Source organism: Lathyrus oleraceus, chromosome 2, assembly GCF_024323335.1.
Source record: "Lathyrus oleraceus cultivar Zhongwan6 chromosome 2, CAAS_Psat_ZW6_1.0, whole genome shotgun sequence".
NCBI classification, from domain to species: Eukaryota; Viridiplantae; Streptophyta; class Magnoliopsida; order Fabales; family Fabaceae; genus Lathyrus; species Lathyrus oleraceus.
In genome coordinates, this window is record NC_066580.1 from 68993391 (window position 1) to 69020834 (window position 27444).

At 38.5% G+C, this 27444-nt stretch overlaps 1 protein-coding gene across 1 annotated transcript; it reads left to right on the plus strand.

Annotated features, from left to right (window-relative positions):
• The first annotated feature begins 18603 nt into the window (after positions 1-18603).
• On the plus strand, positions 18604-19290 carry LOC127121956 (uncharacterized). The gene has a single exon (XM_051052377.1). It carries the CDS (start codon positions 18604-18606, stop codon positions 19288-19290), a length of 687 nt encoding a protein of 228 aa, XP_050908334.1.
• Positions 19291-27444: the final 8154 nt, after the last annotated feature.

Genomic DNA, 27444 nt, shown 5'->3' on the forward strand with positions numbered 1-27444 from the left:
AGCTTGGCTAGGTTAAGAAACAAGGGACATTTCTAAGGCCATTGAAACGAAAGTGCCGATGCAAAAGAGACATTCACACTATTATTCACACTACTCGACTTTGTTTCATTTGTTTCTTATTTGTAACCTTCACAACACATATTCCACAACTCAATTTTTATTTTTCACTATTTTTCTTCCAAGCAAGCATTCATTTTCATTCTTTCTATTTTTGTTCTTTTCTTTCACATCAAATATACAAAACAGATGTTTCTTTTCTATATTTTCTATACATACATTTTTTTTTATGCTTGCTCGGTTTTTCTTTTCTTTTTCAAGAGTTGTGGTACTTACCAATTCTTTTTCGTTCTCCCCAACTTATTTCTTCCACACCCTAAGTGAATGCTCTTAACTTTTTACGGCAAAAGAACAATAATCAAGATTTTCCGGGTTGTAAAAAAAAGATTTTTGAGATCTCGCTTTATTTCAAGCCGAGATTCAACTGTTTAAGCTCAAAGGGGGTTAACAAATACTCTCTCTGCTCACAGGTAAGTTGCTTTTTGGATGTAGTTGTGCTCAAAAGAAAACAAGTGCCTTGATCATTTCTAATTGCTTCCACAATTTCACAATAATAAAAGACAAAGCATGAATCACATGAATCAACAAAACTTATTAGAATCCAGCATTTAAGTGTACAATGGAGGTTTCCTCACAATTTGTGGTTTTAAGTTCTAGATGGAACATTCATTCAATTATGTTGCAAAAAGACAATATTCAATTTACCAAAAAGAGTAAAGTTCCTAATGTATTCTAAAATTCTAGCCGAAGGTAACCATGTACCTTAGCTTCATTCACTTGTTTATTCTTATCATTGCCATCCAAGCTCGGATGCACCTTCATTGGGTACTTCTTGAGGAGCAACCAATCTAGAAGGGTTTGCCACTTAATCAACCAAAAATTTATTAAACACACAAAATTAAAAACATAACTAAATAACATTAACTGAAAATATAAATATGTTCATGGGGGACAAAACACCCCAATAGTACAACCCAAAATCAAGATACAAAATCCGAAAATACAAATAGAAATGACATAAAAACTGAAAGAAAGAAAAAAAATACAAAAACTAAACCCACTAAGGGCTCAGGACTCCTCCTCGCTACCGGCCTCAGAACCGGTAGCCTCATCATCAACATCATCATCATCAGCATCAGCACCCACCCCCTCACCATAGACAGGCCTGTCCACAGGCCAGTTAGCGTTAAGCATAAACTGCTCACGCGCCAACACTGCTCGAGCACCGGAGGGGTCATTACCTTGCAGTTCCAACCTCTGCATACTGTTGTGCATATCAATCATAGCTCTCTGGGATGCCGCCATCCACTCAAAACTGTAGTCACACACCGCTCGGAGGTAGGGATCAAGTCCGGGAGTAGAAGCACTAGGACCATCAGAAGCCCGAGTACTTCCTGAGGCTGCATTGCCACCGGTAGTCTTTGGTCTACAATATTTAGCCACATACCGATCATCGATAGGTGCCGGGATCCTAACCTGCCCACGAGACGGAAGTCTCACCCTCGCCTGAACGCATAAACTCATGATCAAACACGGGAAAGCTAGGGGACAATTAACACGAGCCCCCGACTTAAGCCCGCTCTCGACCACAGTCTTCAGCTCATTTGCGATTATCCTCGCCACATCTATCTCGACATTGGTGAGGATGGAATGGACCAAATGTGCCACTGGGATCGGCACAGTAGAGGTGTGTGATTTAGGCTGGATGTTGGTTAAAACCAAGAGCAGTATCAGTTGAGCCATGGGAGTCATGTCCTCCCGGTGATACCTCACTGGAACCCCATATGGGTTCGGCTCAACAGACTTCCCAGGTAAAAGCAGGGCGGTAGTAATGGCAGGAACATCTCGGTGAAGCCTTAGGTCGGTGTGGTATTGGTCTCTCTGGTCAGCTTCCAGCTGGAGCGGTTCCCCAAGGATTCGGTTGATAGCATCCCGGTCAAATGGAATTGGACGCCCGGCAACTCTAGAAACCCAAGTAAAGGGCTTGTCGTCGTCGGGCAGTGCGTTAGCATAAAACTCCCGCACTGTCGCAATGTCGTAATGCTCTTAGGGACTAATCAACCTATCCCACTTCTTTGCGTCTATCAACCCGGCGAAATTTCTGTAAGTGCCGTGTGGGTTGATCAGAAAGCGCTTCTCTGGAAGTATCTTCCGCTTCTCCAGAGCGATGTATCTGGCGGCCTGCTTCGGGCCGACAAACTTGTCTTGGTCAAACTGGATAGGAACTGTCCGAGATGTAGTTGCTCCCTTTCTTTTCTTACCCGCTCCAGATCTTGACTCCATCTGCAAAATATACAAAGAAACAACACACACCAACAAACAGATTAGCCATCAAAGCATAATTCAAAAGACTGCCTTGCTCGCTGCTGCTTCGCCTAGCGAAGTGGCAGCGAACGCTCGCCCCAGGTTCGCCTAGCGAGTGCTAGCGAACCTTACGGGTTTTGGGGTTTTCTGCATTTTCAAAGATTTTTCCCCCAATACCCATACTCTAATGGTTCCCACATCAGAACCTAATGATTTCTCAAGCAATTAATCGTTCTATGCTATTGGGGATTGCCTAATTGCATGCAAAACCTAAAATAAAACTAAATCCCCAATTCAAAACCTAAAATACCAAAAATTGCAAACTCTAAAATACCACATGCAACCTCAATGTTTCCCATACCACACTCATCCTATTTGCAATTCATATTTGGAAATTAAGAGTTCAAACAAAAAGAAAAATGTAGTAGGGCAAACCTTAGTTACACGGATTCGGAAATGTGAAGTGAGAAGAGTTTGCAATCGACCGAAAAGAGCAAGTGTTGGTGATAAAGATGCAAATGAGAGTGTTTGAGAAGCCTAGCACAAATTCCTCAGCAGAGCCGTTCAGAATTTTTTTTGAAGGTTTGGGGCAAAAATGGCCCTGCTGAGATTTAAATAGTAAACAGTACTGCAGCGCTCGCTGCTGCCTAGCCTAGCGAACAGCTAGCGAGCGTGCTCGCTACTGCTTCGCCTAGCGAGCTGCTAGCGAGCGTGACAGCAAGTTCATTGGCAAATGCAGCACTTGCAAGTCATCCAGCATGGGTTTAGCACAGTGTACTCAATACAACATAAAACATAAAACAGTAAATACTTACAATGTTGGGGTGCCTCCCAACTAGCGCTTGTTTAACGTCGGCTAAGCTCGACGGTGCGATGCTCACAGAGGAGCATCGAGCGGCTGAGCACAACTCTCGCGATCCACATGATCGCCGAGATACACTTTCAATCGTTGGCCATTCACGATCCAACTATCTTTCTTGTCCATGTCTTCAATGACAATGGCCCCGTACTCCTTCACCTCTTTCACCCGAAATGGCCCGGACCATTTTGATTTTAACTTCCCGGGAAACAATTTCAACCGGGAGTTGAACAATAGGACCAATTGTCCGGGCACAAATTCTTTGTTACGGAGCTTCTTGTCGTGATACTTTTTTGCCTTTTCCTTGTACAACCAACTTGGGTGGTATGCGGCATTGCGCATCTCCTCCAACTCAAGTAGTTGTACTTTCCTTTTGTTACCTGCCAACTCATGTTCAAAATTTAAAAACTTTAGGGCCCACAAGGCCTTGCGCTCCAATTCAACCGGCAAATGGCACGTTTTACCAAATACCAATTGAAAGGGAGTTAGGCCAATTGGAGCTTTAAAGGCCGTACGGTAGGCCCATAATGCTTCGTCCAATTTTTGGGACCACTCTTTTTTAGAATTAGACACGGTTTTTTCTAGGATTCTCTTAATCTCTCGATTAGAGACCTCCGCTTGCCCGTTAGCCTGAGGGTGGTACGGAGTTGTCACCCTATGCGATACACCATAATGTTTTAGAATTGTTTCCAAAGGTGCATTGCAAAAGTGTGACCCTCCGTCACTTATCAACACTCGGGGGGTTCCAAAACGGGAAAATATGTTTTTCTTTAAAAAATTTATCACCGTTTTGGCATCCGCCCGAGGTGAGGCAATCGCCTCAACCCACTTAGAGACATAATCGACAGCAACAAGCATGTATTCATTCCCATAAGAGGGTGGGAAAGGTCCTACGAAATCTATGCCCCAACAATCGAACACTTCCACTTCTTGGATATTTTGGAGAGGCATCTCATCTCTCTTACCTATCCCACCACTTCTTTGGCAACTGTCACAACTTTGTGCATGGGCATGTGCGTCTTTGAAAATAGTTGGCCAATAAAATCCCGATTGAAGAATTTTAGTGGCCGTTCTAACCCCATTATAATGTCCGCCATAAGGCGAGTTGTGACAATGCCAAAGGATGCTCTGGGCTTCATCACCAGTTACGCATCTCCTTAACAGGTTATCGCTACCCAACTTAAACAAGTATGGGTCATCCCAAACATAATACTTCGCATCCGAAAGGAACTTCCTCTTTTGGTTCGAAGTTAGGTCGGCAGGCACAAAACCACTAGCCTTGTGGTTTGCAAAGTCTGCAAACCACGACCTAACTTGAACCTTAAACAATTTTTCATCAGGAAATTCTTCCCGGATTTCTTTTTCAGACGCGGTAACCTCCACGTGCACGGGACTAACCCACGGACTATCCGAGATCGGGTAAATCATTCCCGCATCCAATAGCTTCACAACTTCCTTTCGAACAACCTCTTTCATGGTCGGATTTAAGCGGCGTTGTGGTTGAGCTACCGGCTTGAAATCCTCCTCCATCAAAATCTTGTGCATACAATAGGATGGACTTATTCCTTTTAGATCGGAAAGAGTCCAACCCATAGCTTCTTGATTGGTTTTTAGCACAATGATTAGGCGGGCTTCTTCTTCTTTTGTTAAAAGGTTGCTTATGATGACCGGCTTTGCCTCGGTCTCATCTAGAAACACATACTTTAAAGTCGAAGGTAACACTTTTAATTCAATTGGCGCTTTTTCGTCAATGACCTCCTTCTTCAAGTTTTCTTCCTCTACTTCCCAAGGTTGTAAGTCATCTAAACTATCAAGTTCCTTTAAGCATTCCTCAAGAGCTAGCTCTTCTTCAACAGTGAAAACCTCCAATGAGTCGTCAAGAGCTAACTCCATAGGAGATATCTCATGAATATGCTTTGAAACCTCCATAATAGCGTCTTCAATCACATCGATGCGAAAGCTATCATTTCTATCTTTTGAATGCTTCATCGCCTCGAATAGATCAAATGTGACTTCCTCATTTTGAACTCGCACCTTCATTAAACCGTCATCAACATCTATCATCATTCTCGCGGTCTTCATGAATGGTCGGCCCAAGATGAGCGGAGCATCATCATCTTCCTCCATATCAATAACAATAAAATCAACCGGGAAAAGGAATTTGTCGACCTTCACCAAAACATCTTGGGCTACGCCATGAGGATGGGTTGTCGATTTATCCGCCAATTGCAACGTCATTCGGATGGACTTAATCTCAATGTTGCCAAGCCTCTTAATAATTGACAAAGGTATAAGATTAATGCTCGACCCCAAGTCAATAAGTCCCTTCCCGACATACACGTCACCAATTTTAACCGGCAATGTAACTCTTCCCGGATCAACCTCTTTCTTAGGAAGCGTCCTTTGAATAATGGCACTACAGCTCGCATCAAGGACGATGGTCTCCGGTTCCGTATACCTCCGCTTTTTGGTTAGTATGTCCTTCATGAATTTGGCATACTTTGGCATTTGTTCCAAGGCTTCAGCAAACGGAATGTTGATTTGCAACTGTTTAAAAATATCCATGAACCGGGCGTAATGCCGTTCATTTTCCCTTTTGGAAGGAGCATGAGGATAAGGAAGGTTTTGGATAGGAGTAGCGCTCACTACCTCCTTTCCCTTTGCAATTCTAGCACTCTTCCATCTAGGCTTTTTCACTACCTCCCTTATTACCTCATCACTTGTGTTTTTCCCCATCTCCACACCTTTTTCTTTTTCAACTTCACCATTATTTTTATTCTTTTCAACTTCTTCACCATCACTCCACACTCCTACTTCACCATCAACATTTTCCTCCACTATTTCCTCCTCAATTTCTTTCTCTCTTTTTTCACTCTCAACTCTTTTTTCATTCTCACTACCCAACTCCCTCCCACTTCTCGTGATAATCGCCTTACAATGTGCATTAGGATTTGTTTGCGTGTTTGCCGAAAAGGAAGGACCGGTTTGTTGTTCCGCGAGTTGCTTAGCAAGTTGCCCAACTTGAGTCTCGAGATTTTTTATGGCCGCGTCATTGCTCTTTTGGTTCGCCATTGACATTTGCATGAATTCCGTCAATGTCTCTTCCAATTTAGAAGTTACGACCGGCGGTTGTTGAGGTTGAGGTTGATAAGGATTTTGGGGAGGGTTTTGACGGCTAGAAGAACCACCTCCATAACCTTGGTTATGATAATAGTTGCTTCTAGGTTGGAACCCTTGGTTCCCTTGGAATTGTTGTTGTTGATTTTGAGGGTGCGGTTGATAAGGTTGTTGTTGTTGTTGTTGTTGTTGTTGTCTCGGTTGATAGTCCCGTTGATTGGCCATGTAGTTTACTTCGTCAAAACCGGGAGGTGGACAAAATCCGGTGTCATGTTCACCTTTACAAAGTTCACAACAAGCTATTTGTTTAGCTTTTGATGGTTCTCTTAACTCTTTGATTTGTTGCGTTAAGAGTTCCACTTGTTGTGAGATGAGCTTGTTTTGGGCAAGGATGGCATGATTCGTCCCTAGCTCAAGCACTCCCGCCTTCTTCAAAGAATTTCCTCGACTTTGACTCTGAAGATCATTCAAAGCCATTCGATTTATAATGTTCGTGGCTTCTTCGGCACTTTTTGACAATAAAGAGCCACCCGAGGTAGCATTCAACAACGTTTTGTAGTTTGGTTGAAGTCCATTTCTGAAGATATGGATTTGAGTCATTTCATCAAATCCATGCCCTTTACATTTCCGAAGCATGGACTTGAATCTTTCCCACGCTTCATTCAAAGATTCACTGGTTCCTTGAGAAAACACCGAGATGGCCGTCTTTGATTCCATGAATCGGTTATGGGAGAAAAATCTTTCTATGAATTTCTCTTCTAACACGTTCCAGTCTGTCATTACGGCTGGTGTTTGATCTAGGTACCAATCCTTCGCTTTACCGAGCAAAGCGTGGGGAAATAATCGTCTGAACAACGGAAGCTCCTGAGCCTGATCCACTCCGGCAGCCAATGCTATCTCATAAAATTTTGTGAGAAAAGCAAATGGGTCTTCATGGTCCATTCCGGTGAATGGACTCCCATATAATAAATTCAGAGTTCCCGTTTTCATCTCAGCTTGCCTTCCTGTGTGGTTGGCAAACTGAGCGGTGTTCCTTGGACTATTGATGCATGGAGTAGAAATAGGTGGTGGTGGTTGTGGCTCCATGTTTGGTTCGAATGGTTGTGGATTTGTGGTTGAAGAACTTTCTCCTTGCTCTTGGCGTTGTCTAGCCTGTTGCCTCCTACGTCTCGTTTTGCTATTGAGCCTCCTTGCGGTTCTCTCGATCTCAGGATCAAAAAGAAGTTCGTCCACAGGGATTTGCCCTCGCATAAAACGTAAGCTGCACACTAAACCAAACAAATTACAAGTACAAGTCAAAAATTCACAAGCTAAAACTTAAACAACCATTGCGATGCTCGCCATTTTGTTGAAAGTATATTTCGTGTCGGGTTTTTGTTATCGTATCCACAGGGATTGTAAGATATCACCGCCGTTCGATGGTTGTATTAATCTTAGCTCAATGTAACAATAGGGTTTTGGTTTTAATCAAGTTATCTTGCATAAAAAGTAATAAATTGCGGTAAAAGTTATGGTTTGATTAAATGAGAAATATTGTCAAAGTTAGGTTTCAATGATCACTTTGCATGTATTTGCTCGGTCAACAATCTTATAAACTCCTTTAGATGATAAATAATTTCACAAAGTCCTCTCAATATGTTTCTCTCGAACACACATTGTGAGTTTTGCCATTTTGATCCATTGTTTCTCTCGAACACAATCTATCAAAATGACAACTTTTTGGTTCAACCTTATGGTGAACAAAATCATTCATTACTATCTCTAGCTAACAAACAAGTTTGGATGAAAACCTAGGTCAAGAGTCGGTAAACATCTCTCGATCATAAACCAACACAAAGAGTTTTAAATAGAAACAAAGTTTTCATCATATATTTACCATTAAAGAGTTTACATCTGAGGATCCTTACATTTACACACAAAGCTAGTAATCACCTACATCTAACCTTGACAAATGGATGACTTAGCTACTCATTTTCATGGTAGCTTGGTCGGCAAGTAAGGAAAGAAGGTTGATCAACATCCAAGTCGGATAATCGAAGTTGGATGGGAATCCACCTTCTTTTTGTAGAAGATTGTTCTAAGATGAAGAGAAATGAAAATTAGGGCATAAAAGCTCCCAAGAACAATGCTGCAAAAATATCTAGAAGAAAGTACAAAAGTGGAAAAATGAGGTAAAACTAAGGTATGGTGCTCAAAAGTGGCACCTGCTACTTATAGACCACTGCTGGGCTGTCATGTTCGCTAGGCGAGCAGAATGGCTCGCCTAGCGAGGGTCTAAAATGGGCACATAAGGCCCCTGCGCCCAGAGAAAACAGGGCCTGCAGAACTGTCATGTTCGCCTAGCGAACATACCTTCGCCTAGCGAACATACGCTTCAACCTTCGCCCCAGCGAGGTTGAGAGGTTTTGCTACTGGAATGCTCGCTGGGGATTCGCTAGAGCTTCGCCTAGCGAGTGAGTGCTGGCTGCGCTTTTCACCAAAACAGAATGAACTCGCTACCACCTTCGCCTTCAGCTCGCCTAGCGAATTAATTTGACAATTTACTGGAGCTTTTCGCCAGGAACTCGCCTAGCGAACCAATGCTTCGCCACAGCCTCGCCTAGCGAGCTGGCTGATGAAATGCTTGTATTCTTTGGTTCCTTTGCCAATTTTCTTGTGTCTTCATTTTCAATTAGTTCATGCCTTTTTCCTGCACAATAACACACAAATCAAAGGCACCAAGCTTGTTTATCAATGTAATGCATTCCATGTAAAACGAATGTGGTTTTGACAATTTTAGCAAGGAAAAAGAGTGAAAGATGCCCACATATGATAGCTCAAATAAGCACTTTTGGGCTTCTAACAGATGACCATTACATTGGATAATGTTTCTTGTCTTATTCATTTATTGTGTAAGGGGTTCTGTAACCCTACATGTGGTTTCACTAATTCTGATAATATTGCTCAGGCTATTGATATGTTGGGTGTTTCGTTGGAGGAGACAACTGAAGAGTTCGTAGTTGTAGAGTTACTTATTATAGGTTGGATTGGTTGGAGATGATTTTTACATGTCAACAAGCTGAGAGTAGATTTGATTGTGCAGTTAGAGCCTATATGTTGTTGTTTTTGGTAGGTTACACCATTTTTTCCGATAAGACTTTTACTCTTGTAGAAGCAAACTATTTATCACTATTTAGGGACATTCCTGGAGGTAGTAGATATTGTTGGGGGCAACTGCACATGTCACACACTATAGATATCTAGGAGATGCTTCCTTTTATACTTGGAAGCAACTTGGGGGGTATGCCTCTCTGATACAGGTACAAATGTTTTATTTTAATTTTATTTTAACTTATATTAACTTATTTATAATAATTTTAATTGATAATATTCATGTTATGTAATAGTGTTGGATTCATGAGTATTTTCTAACTGTTGGCAATAGAGGATTTTCTAAAATTGCTAGCATTGGTAGTCCACTTCCTAGGGCGGTGAAATGGATGTACAAGAAAGGCGCACACAAGGTTGATACGCTCAGGCCTGTGTTGGATGGATTGACATCCGCTGATGCCATTTGGCGCCCTTTTGAGAATCATAGACATCATCGGCCATTTGATGATATATGCTTGTAATGGTATGGAACATTTGTATTATACTTATCTGATAGATGGTTGCGTTAGTTTGGATATAGGAAGTACATACCACATCTACCTCCTGATGCTTGTTTTTTGCAAAAATATCAAGTTGGAATGTAAGGCAAAAGGTCATTAGTAATTATGCATGAAACTTGGAATTTTTTTAATGATTTTGCCTTTGATTTTTTTACCACTTTTGCCTTGAATTTTTGATTAATTATCTCACGACTTTAAGTGCTTTTGAGAAGTGATTTTGTGTTGAAAATAAGCACTTTAAAATAATGTAAACTCATGAATTAAATTCTGAATTTTTGGGCATGAATCAATGTTGAAAAGTATTGATCAAATAAGTCTTGGAATCACTACATAGTGCAGAATGTTTCCAAGTTTTCTTGAGTCTTAGATTCATGATATGAATGTCTAACTTGGTGTACCTTCTTCCTTGTAGCAAAGTGAACATTGTAGTGGAAGAATGAACTTGAAGAAATAATGGAAAGTGAAGAACAAGCCATGAAAGTGAAGTTTGGTGGAAGATAGAATTTGTTGAAGATTAACATTTGACATAATCATGACGTCAGTCATTTTTGATGAATAATGATGAATCATTTGATCAAATGCTTATAGAATAGGTCTAGGAATATTCATGAGTCAAAACCGAGTCAATGGTCAATAATTGACCAAAAGTTAACAGTTGACCAAAAAGTCAATTGTTTGACCCAAAAGTCAATGGTATCCTAAAGATGCATTTTTTTTAACCCTATTTCATTGTAATCCATTATTTTGATTTCTATCTCAAGCAATATGCATTGTACCATGAATTTATAATAATAAATGAATAAAATCTTCTCCTTATTTCAACTTTGCCCTTTTCTTTGAATTCAATCAATCTTACCTCTACTAGTCATGAATCTCAAATAAAGAGATAATCTGAACCACAAGTAATATGGAAAATACACCCGAATAATTACCAAATAATATTCGCCTCAAAAATCCATTTAGACTGATTAATTCCATTATTATCGAACCTTTGGCCCATTAACGAATCATGCGAATTGTGATTAATGAAACGCTAAAACGAATGACCAAATTGGGTAACTCGATAACCATAGATTCAGATGATTTAAGCATCGGCCATATGGAAAAGTGAAAAAGAGTGGAGCAAAATTGGGGTGTGACTACTCATGTGTTGATAGTGCATCCATATCCCTTTTATTATTATTTCTTTGTGCTTTATATATTTTACTTTTCGTATTTTATTTTATTTCCATTAATTGCTCATACATTATGTATTGATAGGGTATCTCTCTCCCATTTATTTTTATTACTTTTATTTTTATTGCTTTAGTTTATTTTATTATTTCTTTAGCTAATGCATGATTGTTAATACAAGAAAATAAGCGACGATTAAAAATCAATCTCTTCAAAATAAAACACTTGGTCAACATTAAGTAATTTTCAAAGCATTTCGTCACTCCCTCGTCAATTTCAAACAAATTCAAAACAATTTTCACAATTCGCTCCGCAATGCTAATCAAATGTTTGACCCAACGTCAAGTTTTTTTTTCAATCAAATTCAAAATGACTAACTCATACTTTGACTATTTCAAACAATAATCGTAAGAAAAAGCTTACCTGGGTGTAATGTCTAGTAATAGCGTTGAGTGTTAGACACAAGTGGTAATCGCTTGTAAGTCATTAACACTCGTCTTTCGACAAGTTCCAAATGCGTCTCCTTTTCGTAATAAATCAAAAGAAAAAGACTACATGGGTGAAAGGTTCAGTCATAGTCCTGAACACTAAGCCCAAGTTGCAATAGCTTGCAAACTCAAGTGTTTGTCTTTCATTCAAAACACTTGTAAATATTCGAACATTTTTGCAAATAAATTGGAAGAAAAAGACCACCTAGGTGAAAGGTCTAGTAATAGTCTCAAGTATTAGTCCCAAGTGGTAATCGCTTGTAAGTTATAAATGCTCGTCTTCCAAGCCTAAAATCAATTTCAACACATTAAAACCTTTTTCCTTTTGGCTTTCAATTCAAAACCCTTTCAAAAACGAAAGACGCCACATCCATTTAGCGATGATGCAAATAGCATTTTCGCATGAGAATATCAAACATTTTACACCTGAATGTGATGATGGCATAAATAATGTTGATCCAGATTAAGTCATTCGTTCTTGAAGTAATGCAAATATTCAATTATCCATGTTTTGGGCAACAATGTTTTCCGTTCGAATGTGACTTGAGAATCTTTCGCTAAAATATACTAATTAACACACAAATATTTGCTACCAAAAACTACGTAGCCTTGAGTTCTCCATCGCACCTAGAGAAACGTAGGAGTGAGACCCACAATCTCATCACGCACATTAATAAAAAAAATTGTGACCCCTTTCTTTTTTCTCTTTAATATATTACCACTCGAAGAAAACTATTACCAATAGATAACATTAAATTGCAAATCTAACTAATGGTTCTTGTTGAGTACAAGGACTTGAGGGGTGCTAATACCTTCCTCTTGCGTAAGCGACTCCCGAACCCAAATTTGGTTGCAACGACCATCTTCCATTTATTTTAAGGGTTTATAAATATTTTCCCTTTCCTTTTTGGAATAAATAATGTTCGATGGAGAGTTTGTTCAAACATAATTTTTTTCCCACGAGTGTGCGGACACCATGTGAAGGATCATGTTTTTCAAGATGCGATAGATGGAAACTCTGCTGAGGATTTTATGCTCCAAGCTAGAGAGAATCGAGCCTTTTTAGTTCGAGTTGTGATATTTGTTAGCTTTGTTAACTCGCTTTCTTCTATCCTTTGCCTTTGTGTATGTCTTATGTTGTTCTTTAATATATCATATATTTGTTGTATGGTTTCCATGAGCTATTGATATGGATACTCTGATTGTTTCACACATTACGGGAAAAACTCTCTAATCGAGTCTAGAGTACAAACGCAAGATAGTATGATGGTTGTGTAGTGTGGGTCTCTGAGATGTATTTCTCATAAGGGTCGACACGAGAACTTCACTTAGAGTATATTATTTTGAGAGTGTTGTTGCCCAACAAATGATTTTCCGTAAGCTTCAATGTTTTCATTAGGATATGTGACTCTAAGGACCCTTGTAGAACATTGAACCTTTAGTCAACTAGGAATGATGGTTTCGTAGTGCGAAACATGGAGATGTATTTCTCGTAAGGGTTGATACGAGAACCTCACTCATAAGAGATTCCCTTGATGGAGTTGACGCTCGAAAAGTAATTTTCTGTAAGCGGAAAACATTCTTGATGAATCTGTGACTCTGGGAACCTTGTCTAGAACCCCGAAGTCGATGGTTGCATAGTATGGGTCTACGAGATGTATTTCTTACGGGGTTGATACAAAAATCTTACTAATAATAGATTCCCTTGAAGGAGTTGATGCCCGACAAATAACTTTCCATAAGCGGAAAATATTCTTGGCAATCAGATTTATCTTCCATTTGTACCTCGAAATTATGAGACTTTGTACCTGAAAAAATATATGGCATCTTATCGCATCCATTTGCATACCATTGCATTCCTTTTCATTATGCTTCATGCATGCATTTAAGTTGTCAAAAAATTCATTTCATTTATTCTCATCTTCAGATTTGTTGAGCCACCATCAAAATGATTCCTCAACACAAGTCTGGAACTATGGACAATGTTAAAAGAAGAATGGCTAATCAAGAGTTATATAATGAAAGATTTAGGGAAGACATTGATAAGTTGAAATGAAATGTGATCAAGATCATGGAGATGCTACAAGCCTTAACTTCTAGGGACGCTCAACCTCAGAGGACTATCATCTCTGAAATCCCCAATTTTATTATTGACCACATACCTCCCCTGAGGTTGGTTGCTTCTTGTCCATAATTTGGATTACCACCGAATTACTCGCCACCCTTTGTAAATACTCCAAGGGCTAGCCCATATGCACTGCCAGTAATCCTAACTTCAGTAATCACTGAATTTCAACCTATCATGCAGATTGTTCCTCAAGCTGCTTATGAAGATACTAGCTTTATGTACCATGTTGCTGGTCCCCAAAGTGAAATCCAAGGAGAAGCCGGAATATTGAAGAAGTTAGAGAGTAATGTTAGACTCTAGAGAAGAGGTAAAGCGTTGTGGAAGGTAATGATGTTTTTGTATCTTCTACAATGGACATGTGCTTAGTTTCAGACTTGGTTATGCCTTCCAAATTCAAAACTCCAGAATTTTAAAAACACAAGGGGCACACCTGTCTGAAAATCTATTTGGTGATGTATTGCCATAATATGGCTACATATACCAATAACGACAAATTGTTCATTCATTGCTTCTATGACAGCTTAAGTGGAGCTTCAATGAAATGGTATATGGGACTTGAAAAGAGTCATATCCAAAGCTGGCCAGACTTGGTTGACGCTTTCTTGAAGCAGTATAAGTATAATCTAGGCATGGCCCCAAATCGCTGTCAATTCCAGAACATGTCTCAAAAGGATAAAGAGCCTTTCAAAGAATACTCTCAATGCTGGAGAGAGTTTGATACCCGGATGGAGCCCCCATTGATAGAGAAAGAACTGACTGGATTGTTCATGGACACTCTATAACCTTTCTTTTGGGAAAAGATGATAGGCAGTGTTAAAGGTATGAAAAACACAAAAAAGGGGTTTGAATTGGGTTTTACAAACCAATTTTTTTTTCCAACTCAAGAACACCACTTACAAGTTAATAACAAAGAGATAAAAATACAAGTATTTTTATCCTGGTTCGCTTGATACTCAAAGTTACTCCAGTCCACCCGCCAAGGTGATTTTTCTTTATACACAAGGACTTAATCAAGTATAATCAACTAATTACAATAATCACAAAGAATAACCTTCTTTGTCTTCTCAAGGATATGACTATACCCTAGTCTCCTTAAGGACTCACAAAGAACAACTTTCTTTGTCTTCTTAAGAATCTAACTATACCCTAGTCTCCTTAAGGAATCATATAAACAATTTGAATAATATTTTGTGTGTTACAAGTTGATTCTACACAAGCAGATTTTACACAAATGATAAAAAATACTTAAAGAAAAATTGTATAGAAAAATGATAGATTTTCACAAATAAACTTTGTCAAGTTTTGCAGTGCTTCAGTATTCTTCTTTTTTTCTTCAAGTCTCCAAGTCCTACTTATATAGCATAAGAAGGAGATCGTTGGAGGGAAGAATGGGAAAACCAAATATAGTGGTCGTTCACTGTTGGATGGTGAAAGGAGTGATACGGCATACTGTCCTTGCCCACGAAATCAGGTAGTGGAAAAAATATTTGATTTGTATTATGTACTATTTGATCACGTACCTATTTGATCTTATCTTCAAGTTCATTGGCTTCTAATGAAAGTTGTTGAAGAATGAAATGAAGAAACAAAAAGTTAGATTCAGAATCTTCGGTCAAAACCTTGACAACGTCAGCAGTTTGGCTTGAGACCTTCAGTATCTTCAGAGTCTTCAGAGTCTATAGTCAGAACCCTAATAACCTAAACTTCTGGCTTGAGATCTTCAGAATCTTCAGCTAAGTAACAAAACTTCACAAGCTTTCCATTCTTTAGAAGCTTGATAACCAGAGTCATGTCCATAAGCAGAAGTGGAGAGAACATTGCAACAGCAACCTAGCGTCTCTTCAGAAACTTCTCAGGAGTGAATCATAACAGAAGCAGAAAGAACATTGCAACAACAACTTGATATCTTTCAGAACTTCTCATGATTAGTGCAGAAGTGGAATTTGGAGCAGAATTATTCCGAAACAGATGGTGTTTCACGTCATACACTCATAATAAGAACTGGTTGTTAAAGCTACACAATAACAAACCATTAGGGTACCAATATTGTTCTCACACAAATACAACATTATTATCATCAAAACTCAAGGTATAGATGTAGAACCAAATCTTGTTCTAACAATCTACCCCTTTTTGATGATGACAAAAACATGTACTTTGATGAACAGTTTTGTACAGGGTAATCACAAAAGGATACATCTTACAGAAGCCTAAAGCTCCCCCTGAGATGTATAATCCTAAAAAGATAAAATCAGAATAAAATAGCACTTTCCTGATTAACCTTTTTGAAGTACCTGAATGATTTTCCATCAGAATCTGGTTTGTCATCAGAAATTGCTTGATGTTGTCCATAGTACTAGTTTGTTAACATCAATATTATGATGAGCTTCACTTCAAAAGCTTGGTTGAAATATTTTGAAGAAACTTCATAACCTTGAATTCTAGCTCTCTTTGAAATTTTCTTTTAGAGCCTGATTACCGTGGAATTTGAATCTTGATGCTAAGTTCAGATTCTGGTTTTCAAAACCTTGAATACTTGATGCTTGATTCTGATTTCTGGTTGAGATCTCTCTTAATCATCAGCGTGAAAGTTTTTCGGACTCAAATAATAGACAATTTCTTCAGAAACCGGTATCTTACATTCTGATCTTATAAACTTAACTCTGCAAATAAATTAACAAACTATTCTTCGAAGTAGTTATTAGCTAAAACATTAAACAATGTTTGGGTTTTTATTCAAGAATATAGTTATGTCCAAATCAAATTACGATTCTTCCTTTTTGTTAGCTCATAATTCCGACGCCCATTAAAGAGTTACCAAAACAGAAATCCTGTGTAGAGATGTTTTCGACCAGGAGGTGATGTTTGACCAAGTAGAGGTGCTTCGACTCAATGAGGGTAATAAGAGTCAGCATGTAGTTGAGACTTTAGAAATATCTCTTAAAGTGGTTGAAGACGACTTTCGATTGGGGATTCAAAATTCAAATAAAGGAGGGAATTATGCTCTCATCTAAAAATTGTTAAAGGTACACATGGAGCATAATGGATAGTTACATCCATGCAAGGCGCCATGTGTCTCGACGTGATTAAAGGGCCGTCATAAACGGTTATTTCGATCTAGTATAAATAAAGGGTCTTAGTGCTAGGATAGAGGTGTCAAAGTGTGTACAGAGTCTGTAAGTTTACCAAGTATTCGTGTGAAGAAGAATCGTAAATCATAGAATGTACGTTTGTTTACACCATTGTTAAGTTATTTTAAAGCAATACAAATTTATCTTTACTTTCCTTCCACAAATACATTTATTTACTCCTTTCTTCCAAACACTCTTCTTTTACTTCGTCATTTTACAGTCTTAAGATTTATTTGTTTTAAACGCTTACTTTTGCCAATTGGTTATTATCATAGTCTTTTTCAATTGCTCTCTTTAATCCATATTAGCCTTTTACTGTAACGTTTTAATCACCAGTCCCGCGAGTACTGTTGAAGTGTTCATGATTATTAAAACTCATATTCAAAAACAATTAGCACATGTCCTAGGATCAATCTGATCGATCCTGTGAGTAACCAAATTTAGAAATTTGGAAGATCGGCGGTTGCTTACAAAATTTTAAGGTAAACAAATTGGCACACCCAGTGGGACGATGCTAGCATTTTGAATTATTTTTAGTTCTGGTTGGTAAGTCATTTTTTTTCCTTTTTTTTGTTGGGAAAGGATTCGTTGTATGTTATTGAGAAGTGGTAAAGTATCCATAAACAACGAACAACGACCAAGGAGAGAATCCCATATGAGGATGGAAAATGTAAATGTGAAAGATAACCAAAACTCTCAAAATCCATCAACCAGTAACATAACACCCCCTTCTTCTTCGATAGGGGCAAACACGGCCACAACGCACGTGTCTGAAATAGTTCAATCTATGGTGAGTTCGGTGCCTACGCATTCGATTTCCCATACTGAACCAATTTTAACTTACATTGGGCCTAGGGGACATCCTCATACTCCCCCACCAATTAGAGATATTCAAAATAGGCCTTTGGTACCCCCTGGTTTCTCAATACCATTTGGTAGTCAAGAACAGCCATACAAAATGTAGACTTCAGTGATGTCCAATTTACACAATGTTGGTTCTACTTTCTTAGAACCAGTGGTTAACATAAATTCTCCAGTACAAGGGTCTAGGGTTAACATGGGTTGAACTACCAATCTTCATGTTTAAGGCACTAGACACATTTACCTAGTCTTACTGATAACTCGGCAGCAGCATGGAGGCAACAAATGGACGAAAGTAACCATGAGATGGTCCAAATGTTAACCCAAACCTTAACCACCATATTGAATCCTCTTATTCAAAATACGGCTCAGTCGAATCAACAGATGATAGCGCAGGTGGCGCGAATGTCTGAATTCCTTGGTGTACCGCAGCACCAGCGACACCCTCCTAGGGATTGGGCAAGAGAGAATCAGAAAGCTACCTTTGAAGAAGACCTTACCATCAACCAGATCCCATAAAATCAAGGGGAGGAGCAGTACCCCTTAGGATCGAACCACAAATATGCAGGAAACCGAGGGTAGTAATGGTAAATAGAAACCAAAATACCGATGATATCATATGACAAGTTCGATATGACGATTTGGCAGCAAATAATAATCTAGCAGCCATGGTCGAGAGGATTATGGTTCGAAATGGGGTAAATTTCGGCCCTCGAATACCAAATTATACATCACCTCTGTCAGAGTATATCTTACAGGTAGAAGCACCCCTAGAACCAAAATCCCCAAATTCACTAAGTTTGTCGGGGATACTACTGAATCCATTGTCGAGCACATGGCTAGATATTTGATTAAGGCAGGAGACATGTCAAACAATGAGAGCCTTAAGATAAAGTTTTTTCCAATTTCGCTCACAAAGAATGCCTTTACATGGTTCATCACTTTGCCTCAAAGTTCGATCCACACTTGGAACCAACTAGAGAGAATGTTCCATGAGCAGTTTTACATGGGACAAACAAAGATAAGTTTGAAGGAATTGGCTAGTATCAAACAAAAGTTTATTGAGCCAATTGATGATTATCTGAATAGGTTTCGATTGCTCAAAGCTAGGTGTTTTACACAAATACCAGAGCATGAACTGGTCGAAATGGCCGTTGGGGGCCTTGACTATTCGATTAGAAAGAAATTGGATACCCAATATATAAAAGATATGGCCCAACTGGCTGATAGGGTTCGACAGTTAGAACGTTTGAAGGAAGAAAAGGCTAGGGCGAATAAAGGTAAAAGGGTAGCCTATGTCGATTTCAAAAATGATTATGAAGGTTCCTGTCATGGACTTTCAGACTTTGACGATAACGAGATCGACCTTGTTGAATTGACGCAAGGGCCACCATATGCGTGTAAAGTTTTGGCGCCTTCGAATGGAAAAAACCCCGTCGAACCAAAAAAGAGTGACAAATTTCCCAAGAAAACTTATACTTTTGACATTACAAAATGTGACAAAAAAATTTTTGTTAGTTAAGGATGGTCAAATGATAGTACCTCCGGGTGCCAAAGTACCTCCTTTAGAACAAAGAAAGAAAAGAGGGTTTTGCAAATACCATGGTTTTCTGGGTCATAAAATGTCTCAATGTTTTCTTTTCAGAGATCTTGTGCAAAATGCCATCCAGGAAGGAAGACTCAAATTCGATGACAAAACACAGAGCCAGATGAAGATTGACTCCGACCATTTGCAAGTAGCTAAGGCCCATTACACGGAGCCAGAAGAAGTGAACCTTGTTGAAGTCAGTGAAGATTTCGACATGAATGAAGTCACTGAAAACATTGTCAAAGAACATGTTATGGCAAAGGTTTCTGAGTACTTCGAGCAGAAATATCTTAATGATTTCATTCAAACAACCGTGGGAGATATCACCAATAAAAATGGCGATGTCTCTGACGCTGAGGACGCTGAAGGTTCCAAGCTTATGATGATCACTAAAGAAACCGCTGAGGTCCTTCAGTTACAATTCCAAAAGTTGGACATCATTGAAGATGTCAACATGGAGGTCAATATGGTCGAAATATCCCAAGACACCTCCATGGAAGTTGATGATGAATGTCGACAGGAAGAATATAACAAAATCTCCTTCCCTAAAGAGGATGAAACGCTGTCTGATTTCCTTCGAAGGTGTCAGAAGAAGAAATTAGAAGTTATGTTGTGCCCTAGGTGCAATGTTGTGTTAAAAAATAAGGCAGCTCAAAATCTAGAAGGGGTAAGGAGAGTGAATCACCAAGACGGTCGCAAGGATGCTCAAAATCATCAGGTTGTTCATCCCATAAGGGCTTTCGACCCCAGGAGGTATCACGATCCAAGGCGGCCAATGGTGAAACTTGGTGATGCCAAGCGAATAGGGCCGACCACTAAACCCACTTCCTCCAAACCTAGTGTCGAAGGGTCGAATGGAAAGTGCCTCAAGCCAACTGATGGCAGGAAATGTGGTTAAGGGAAATGGCAGAACTTCGAAGTCGAAAGGGGTTCGTCACTAGCTTACCGTAAAGAATTTCGGGCTGATAAAAGAACCTCCCATGTATCTGAGAACTATAAAGGGAAAAATCCTATGACAAGGTCTCAATGGCGGAGGGAACAAAGAAGAAGGAAAGCCCGAAGAGAAGTTGGTGAGAAGGACAAAGCTAAGTCAAGCACCAATGTGCCTACGCAGTAAAGGGAAGACTCAAGCTTCGTCAAAAGACAACTCAATGATCCAACAGAAACGGATAGAGAAAGATATGATCAAGTGGCTGCTGAAGATGAAATGCTGACTGACAACTTCGACTCAGTGTCATAAGCTTCGCTAGATATTATATTCGGGGTGGTGTCTGTGATACATAGGGAATTCGATCGGATTAGTGAAGTCGAAGATACCGACAACATCACGGAGAGAGAAATGGTTGCGTTGAAGAGATAAATGCCTTCTTAGAGAGATCTAATGAGGCCATGAGAAGCCATCCCAAACCCCTCTTCAATACTGGAAAATTCGAAGACATCCCCATTAATAAAATATTGGTGGACTATGGAGCGACTGTGAATTTAATGCCTCATCGAATGCTGAGGAAAATTGGCAAGTATGATACTGATGCCAAACCTCATAATATGGTGCTTGCCAACTATGAAGGTAAAATGGGTTCCACTCTTTGAGTCATCCAAGTCGAGTTAACCGTAGGGACGGTCACAAGATCCACAATGTTTATGATTGTGGAAACAAAGGCTAACTACAATCTGTTGCTTGGAAGGGAGTGGATACATGGGGTCGGAGCTGTCCCATCCTCAATGCACCAGAGGATAATAATTTGGCACCCAGATGGTATCTTGGAAAACATAGAGGCGGATCAGGGGTACTTCAAAACCCATATCAATCATATCGACAGGCACCAATTCAACAAGCATTTGGCCCACATAGCTCCCTGTGATTAGACCGATTTTGCATTCACCCCTGATGACAACACTTATTGTTCCCTGTCACTGCACCCTCACGATTGTTTTCGCTGGGATAGAGAAGTAGTAGGCAAAGACGACTTTGGATATTTAGGAGCGTTTGGAATTGAACCCACTGGTTGGGGAAGTGAATTGAGTAATGATGAATGAGTTTACGATGCTAAAAAGGGTTTCGGCTTACATAGCCGAAAACAAGCAACAATTGACCTTAGAGGCCGAGGTAAAAAACATGGTTGTTGAAGCCAGTGAAGTTTCTCATCCAATAGGTCCTTGGAAGGACTTTGACCCAATGCCACTTGACATAGGTCAGAACGAAGAGCAAGACCAGAGACTCGATGCTATCTATGATGATGAGCCTTTGGATTTCGAGAAGGATCCACTAGCAACAAACATTAAAATGCTGGCTCAGGATCCCCTTGAAGAAGTAGACTTAGGAGAGGGATTGATAAAAATGCCAAGTTACATTAGTGCCAATATCCACCCTCAACTAAAGGTCGAAGTAGTCCAGTTGTTGAGAGAGTTCAAGGACTGTTTCTCATGAGACTATGATGAAATGCCTGGTTTAAGCAGAGAGTTGGTCGAATTAAAGATGCCAATCAAGCCTGGAAAGAAGCCTGTGAAGCAGAATCCAAGGCAATTTTCACCAGCAATACTTTCGAAGATTAAAGGAGAAGTCGAATGGCTCCTTCGCTGCAATTTCATTCGCATGGCAAGGTATGTCGAATGGCTAGGTAATATTGTGTCTGTTGTAAAAAAGAATGGCACTTTGAGGGTTTGCATAGATTTTAAAGACCTAAATATTGCAACCCCAAAGGATGAATATTCAATGCATGTGGCAGAAATGCTAGTCGATTCTGCTGCAGGCTATGAATATTTAAGCATGCTCGATGGAAATTCTGGGTATAATCAAATATTTATTGCAGAAGAGGATGTCCCAAAAACAACATTTTGATGCCCTGGAGCCTTTGGCACCTACGAATGGGTGGTGATGCCTTTTGGTTTGAAAAATGTTGGGGCAACCTACCAAAGAGCGATTAATTCGATCTTCCATGATTTTATAGAGACTTTTATGCAAATCTATATAGATGATATTGTCATTATGTCTGTTTCAGGGAAGAGTCACATTGACCATCTTCAAATATCCTTTGTAAGGATGAGAAAGCATGGTCTGAAAATGAATCCTCTAAAATGCACTTTTTGTGTGCAGGCTGTGGATTTCTTAGGCTTTGTGATCCACAAGAAGGGGATTGAAATAAACCAGAATAAGACTAGGGCCATTATGGAAGCGAAAGCGCCATCAACAAAGAAAGGATTATAGTCACTACTAGACAAGATAAATTTCCTTAGGAGATTCATCTCAAACCTAAGTGGGAAGACACTGTAGCGGTAAATTTATGACCATTAAGCTATAGATAAAACCTAACGTTAATAAAACCAGAGTCGCCACCGCACTTTTATCATTTCCAAAGGAAAAGGGAAAAAGTACGAACAAAACCCAAAGATAAGAAGTTTTCAAATTAAAACTAATAAAATGCCACAGATTACAGATAAGGGGGTTGGTTACATAGAGGGAAGGTGTTAGCATCCAAAGTGTCCTAGGTACTCCTAGGGAGCCTTTTTTTATTGTATATGTGTTTTTGGTATAAAAGATGTTTGCAATAAATAGAGTGCGGGGATGAGAAAAGAATTCATTAAATATATTTTTGTGTTTGACAAGACCTTCAGACTTGTGCCTACGTACCAATATAAAAATGAGGGATCAAAACCTCGTAGTTCGTGGTATTAACTTCAAAGTGAGTTGATTGGTTTTAACAAAAATTTCAATTTTAAAGAGGCACAAAGGGCCTAAAAGATTTTGCATGAGTGTTAGTTCTTTTTGTCTTTTGAAATTTTAAGTCAATATGGTTAAGTTCATTTACAAGTTTGATTAAGAAAAGATTTTAAAAATGCAATGGCATAAGGCCAAAGTTTCTAATTTGCAATAAGGTCTAAGTTTAGAAATCACAAGCAAAGAAGATTTTAAAAGGGGGGAGAGATTTGAAATTTAAGAAGTGGGAGAAGATGAAGAGACTAATCTTAGGCATCAAATTTAAAAGTTGAGAGTTGAAAAGATCTGACCAATGGGATGAAATCCAATAGACAAGAATGTCATATAGAAACCCACTTTTCCCTTGGAATTTAAATCAAGCAATATCAATGAGTAAGTAGAAAAATGAAGAGCAAGACGTTAAATAAAGATAGTCACATCCAAGCTAGCAACTTCACAGTCTTCTTCTTAATCTTCCCATGTATCAGATGACATACTTCTTGAATGGCTCAGAATAAGGCATTAGACATAGGTTCAAAGTAACATTTGTATCAAGACCATGTAGCAGATGAACTCAAGTGGATCCCAATACTTGCATCAGATGAAAGCTCAAACCATAATAACTTGGTTTCAGAAATGTTGGCATTGGCCAAGTCCTTTTGCATACAAAATGTTGCCTAATTCTAAGTCCCAAGCTCATATCAAATCCAACAGTCCACACAAACATTTTTTTTATGGATTTTCGTTGTTTATTGTGTATTTTAAGGTCCTAAGACCATAAACACAAACAAGGTACACAAACAAATATATACAATTGCAATATATGGCTCAAGTGGGCAAAGTAAAAATGGCATAAACGTAAACAAGTTAAATGATATGTAAAATGGAAAATGAAATGACAAATGACTTGAATTTAAAGTACATAAAGTAAATGACTTGAAATTAAGAGCAATAATAATAAAAGTTAGTCAAATTGTTAGTTGGTTAGATGTTAGTGAAGTTTTGCTTTTCAATTGATTAAGTCATTCTATGGAGAACACTCAATCCTCTATTCACAAGCATGGATCCTTGAACCAAGACATCTTCCAAAGGAATGAAAAAACGCCAAGTTTCTACACAATACCATGAAAGGGAGGAGACTTACAATCTCACTTACTAGAATGGTATGCCTTTTGGGCTATGTTAAGCAATCGTAACTGGACTTATATAGAAGTCACAACTATCTGAGGCTGGGCAATATAAATTTTTATGTTAATGCATGTTAGATATGTGGTATAATGAACCATACTCCTAAAACATACCACACTCAAAAAGAAAATGATCAAATGATGGACTTATCTCATTCATACTTGTATTGGTTCATCTAACATAAGTTATTAATGAACCAATTAGCCTTAGGATATTGAGCCGTCATTGGTCAATGGAAGGAATATGATAAAATGGGATTGAAGATTAAGAGGGAGGGGAGATGAGACAAACACAAATTGGTCATGGGGGGAATTTTATCAAATTAAAATCATTCATTCATTTTGGGAGATGAAATATATATTTCATCAATCCCCTAAATCCAATGATTTTAATCCAACAAAAGTCAACTCAACCTTGACCAAGATCCAAACACATAGTCAAACTCCACAAGTCAATAAAAATGGCTCAACACAATTTCTACATAATTAATCAATTAAAAATCAAATTAAAATGCATTTAAATTAAATTATGTTTGATCAAAAACCTAAAACCTCTTCAAAACACCAAATAAATGGCGAAGAGATTTATCCATGGACAATGAAGGTCATAGGACCTTGGACAAAAAAAATCATAATTTTTGAAAAGTCAGAAGTATTTTTAAACAATTAAAAATATGCACAAAAACAATTAATTCATGAAAAATACCAAAATTAATCCAAAAAATAATTTTTATTCAGAAAATGAAATAGGAAAATATTTGAATTTCTTTTGGTGAAAGTCCCATATTTTTTGGATTAAAAATGAAATTAATATGAATTAATTAAAAATAAGCAATTAAATAAAATATTCAGAAATTCAAAAAAAGAAGAGTCATCTGATCTCCCCCATTAATTGAGGTGGCATATCAGATGGATGGAAACGTGCGTTCCACATGTTCCCAAGTCAATGCGTGTACACACATGGTAATCAGAAGCAACGCATGAGATTCAAACAAATAAGTTGGATCTTATGGCTGAGATGCATGACAACGCATCACCGGAGCTAGGGCTCCGGTCTTCTTCTCCGGTGGACCTCACTGGACTGGTCCACCATCAACCATCACCAAAATGAAAAAGCAAGACATGGATTTACATAAAAAATGCTCAGGAGCTCGAATCTGGCCTCAATTTTGTCCAATTCCAAGTATATAAAAAGATACAGGGATTTGAATTTTGAGGATCATGAACTGAGTTGTTTTGATTTGACCTCAAAGCAACTCAATCTTCTTGCCTACATTGATAGGACTTTAGACAACCAAAAATCACAAAGAATGGTGAACAATTGAGAGAGAATCGAAGAGATGAAGTTTCTGAAAAATCACCTTCGAGTTGATCCAATTCCACTTGATCTTGATATGGATTTGATTGCTTTATCTTTTCTCTTCCTCTTGCTTGTAGAAGTCAATTGAGATGAAAAGGGAAGTGAATTTCTGGAGTTTGAACTTCCAAATAGAAGATGAAGTTCAAGCTCGATTTCAAGAGAAATCTTCAGAAATTTAATGGAAGTGGGGGTTTAAATCAGTCTAGAAAAGCTTGGGCAAGGTGTTGATTATGATTCTGAAGCCTTGAGCTTGTTTAAATAGGCAATGCACTTGATATTTCCACAACTTGAAATTTGGCCAATTTTAGAAACTTCTTTGCCTGGGTGCAAGGGCAATGATTTGGGCCTTAGGAATGATGCAATCCACTTCAAATTAGTTTGCAAAGTGTACTGAATCCATCATGTGGAAGCATGCAAAAGAGTTTGATCATTTGAATTCAAATCTTGCCAAAACACTTCCTACAACGAAGCCATGCGCAAGTCCCTCAATTTTGACCCAAACGAGATGATCTTAGACTTTTTAGAAAGGTAGGATCAAGGGGAACAACTTTCATGTTTAACACTATTTCATTTGAAGCTTGGATCATGATGAATCCTGAGGTGGAAGTTTGGGAAATCAAACATATTTGAAAATTTTCTAAGTCCCAAGTCAAATGTTCACTTCTTCCACTTTGAATAACTTTTTCTAGGGACTTAAAATGAGAAACATTCCTTCATCACAGTTGTAGCTCTTTCAAACATCCTCAATTTGGTCACAAATTGGACCTCATTTGGATTTTGCATGAAGGAGTTATGCATTTTAGAAGTTCAGGAAAATCACGTGTTCAATGGTATTGGCCCAAAATGACCTATAATGTTTCCTCTTGGCACATGCATTTGCAAGTTGAATTTGCATTTCCTCCCAACATAAAAGTTGAATTATACATCTTGAATTTGATCATGCAATTTTAATGTCCTTCATATCATACAAATTGAGCAAGTTATGGTCTTAGGAAGTTGACATCTAAACTAGGGTTCAGACAAAATGACCTATAATCTTTCACCATAAAAAATGACTTTACAAGCAAAACTAGCGCTTGAATTCAACATGAAAGTTGTTTGGGATGTCATTTTTAGTAAAGTTTATCTTGGAAACATTTTTATATGACAAAACGTGTAGGAGATAGGGTCTAGGGAACCCCAGTTTGGACCAGTTGACTTTTTGTGGTCAACCACCATGAACCATCTTTCTAGCTTGACATTCCCTTGACTTTTGGGACTCTTGGAGGATCATATATGCATAATATGATGTAATATGAAGTATCCCTTAAAATTTTTGATCAATTGTTGAAGAAACTTGTTGAAGAAGTCACACAAGATACCTAGATGAATTAGGGTTTCCAAGGCAAACCAACTCCAAACTCTTAATGATTTATTGATAAAAATAAAATGTGAAGAACAAAGGGATCCATATATGATACTTATAGCCAATGTGAACCATTTCTTGATTGAGATCCTTGCATTGAGGGTGTCAAACCCTAGATATAAGCTTGATAAAGCATAGGTGAGCACACACACTACCTATAAAAGCAACAAACTATATATTGACATATTTTTGGTATTTTGGTTAGTAAATAAATAAAAATGGAGTATGATACAATCAAATGTGCTTGGTGATATCTCCCAATGCAAACCCAATGAATGAGGGGTAAGGAGGATGCCAAGTTGTGATCCCAATGCTAATGCATATGATGAGATAACATGAGGGATCTTAAGGTCAAATTTGGGGTTATACAGACACAAGATTTTTCAACATTGCTTCGACTCAATAAAGACGGGTTCGAATGGGGGCAGGCTCAACAAGAATC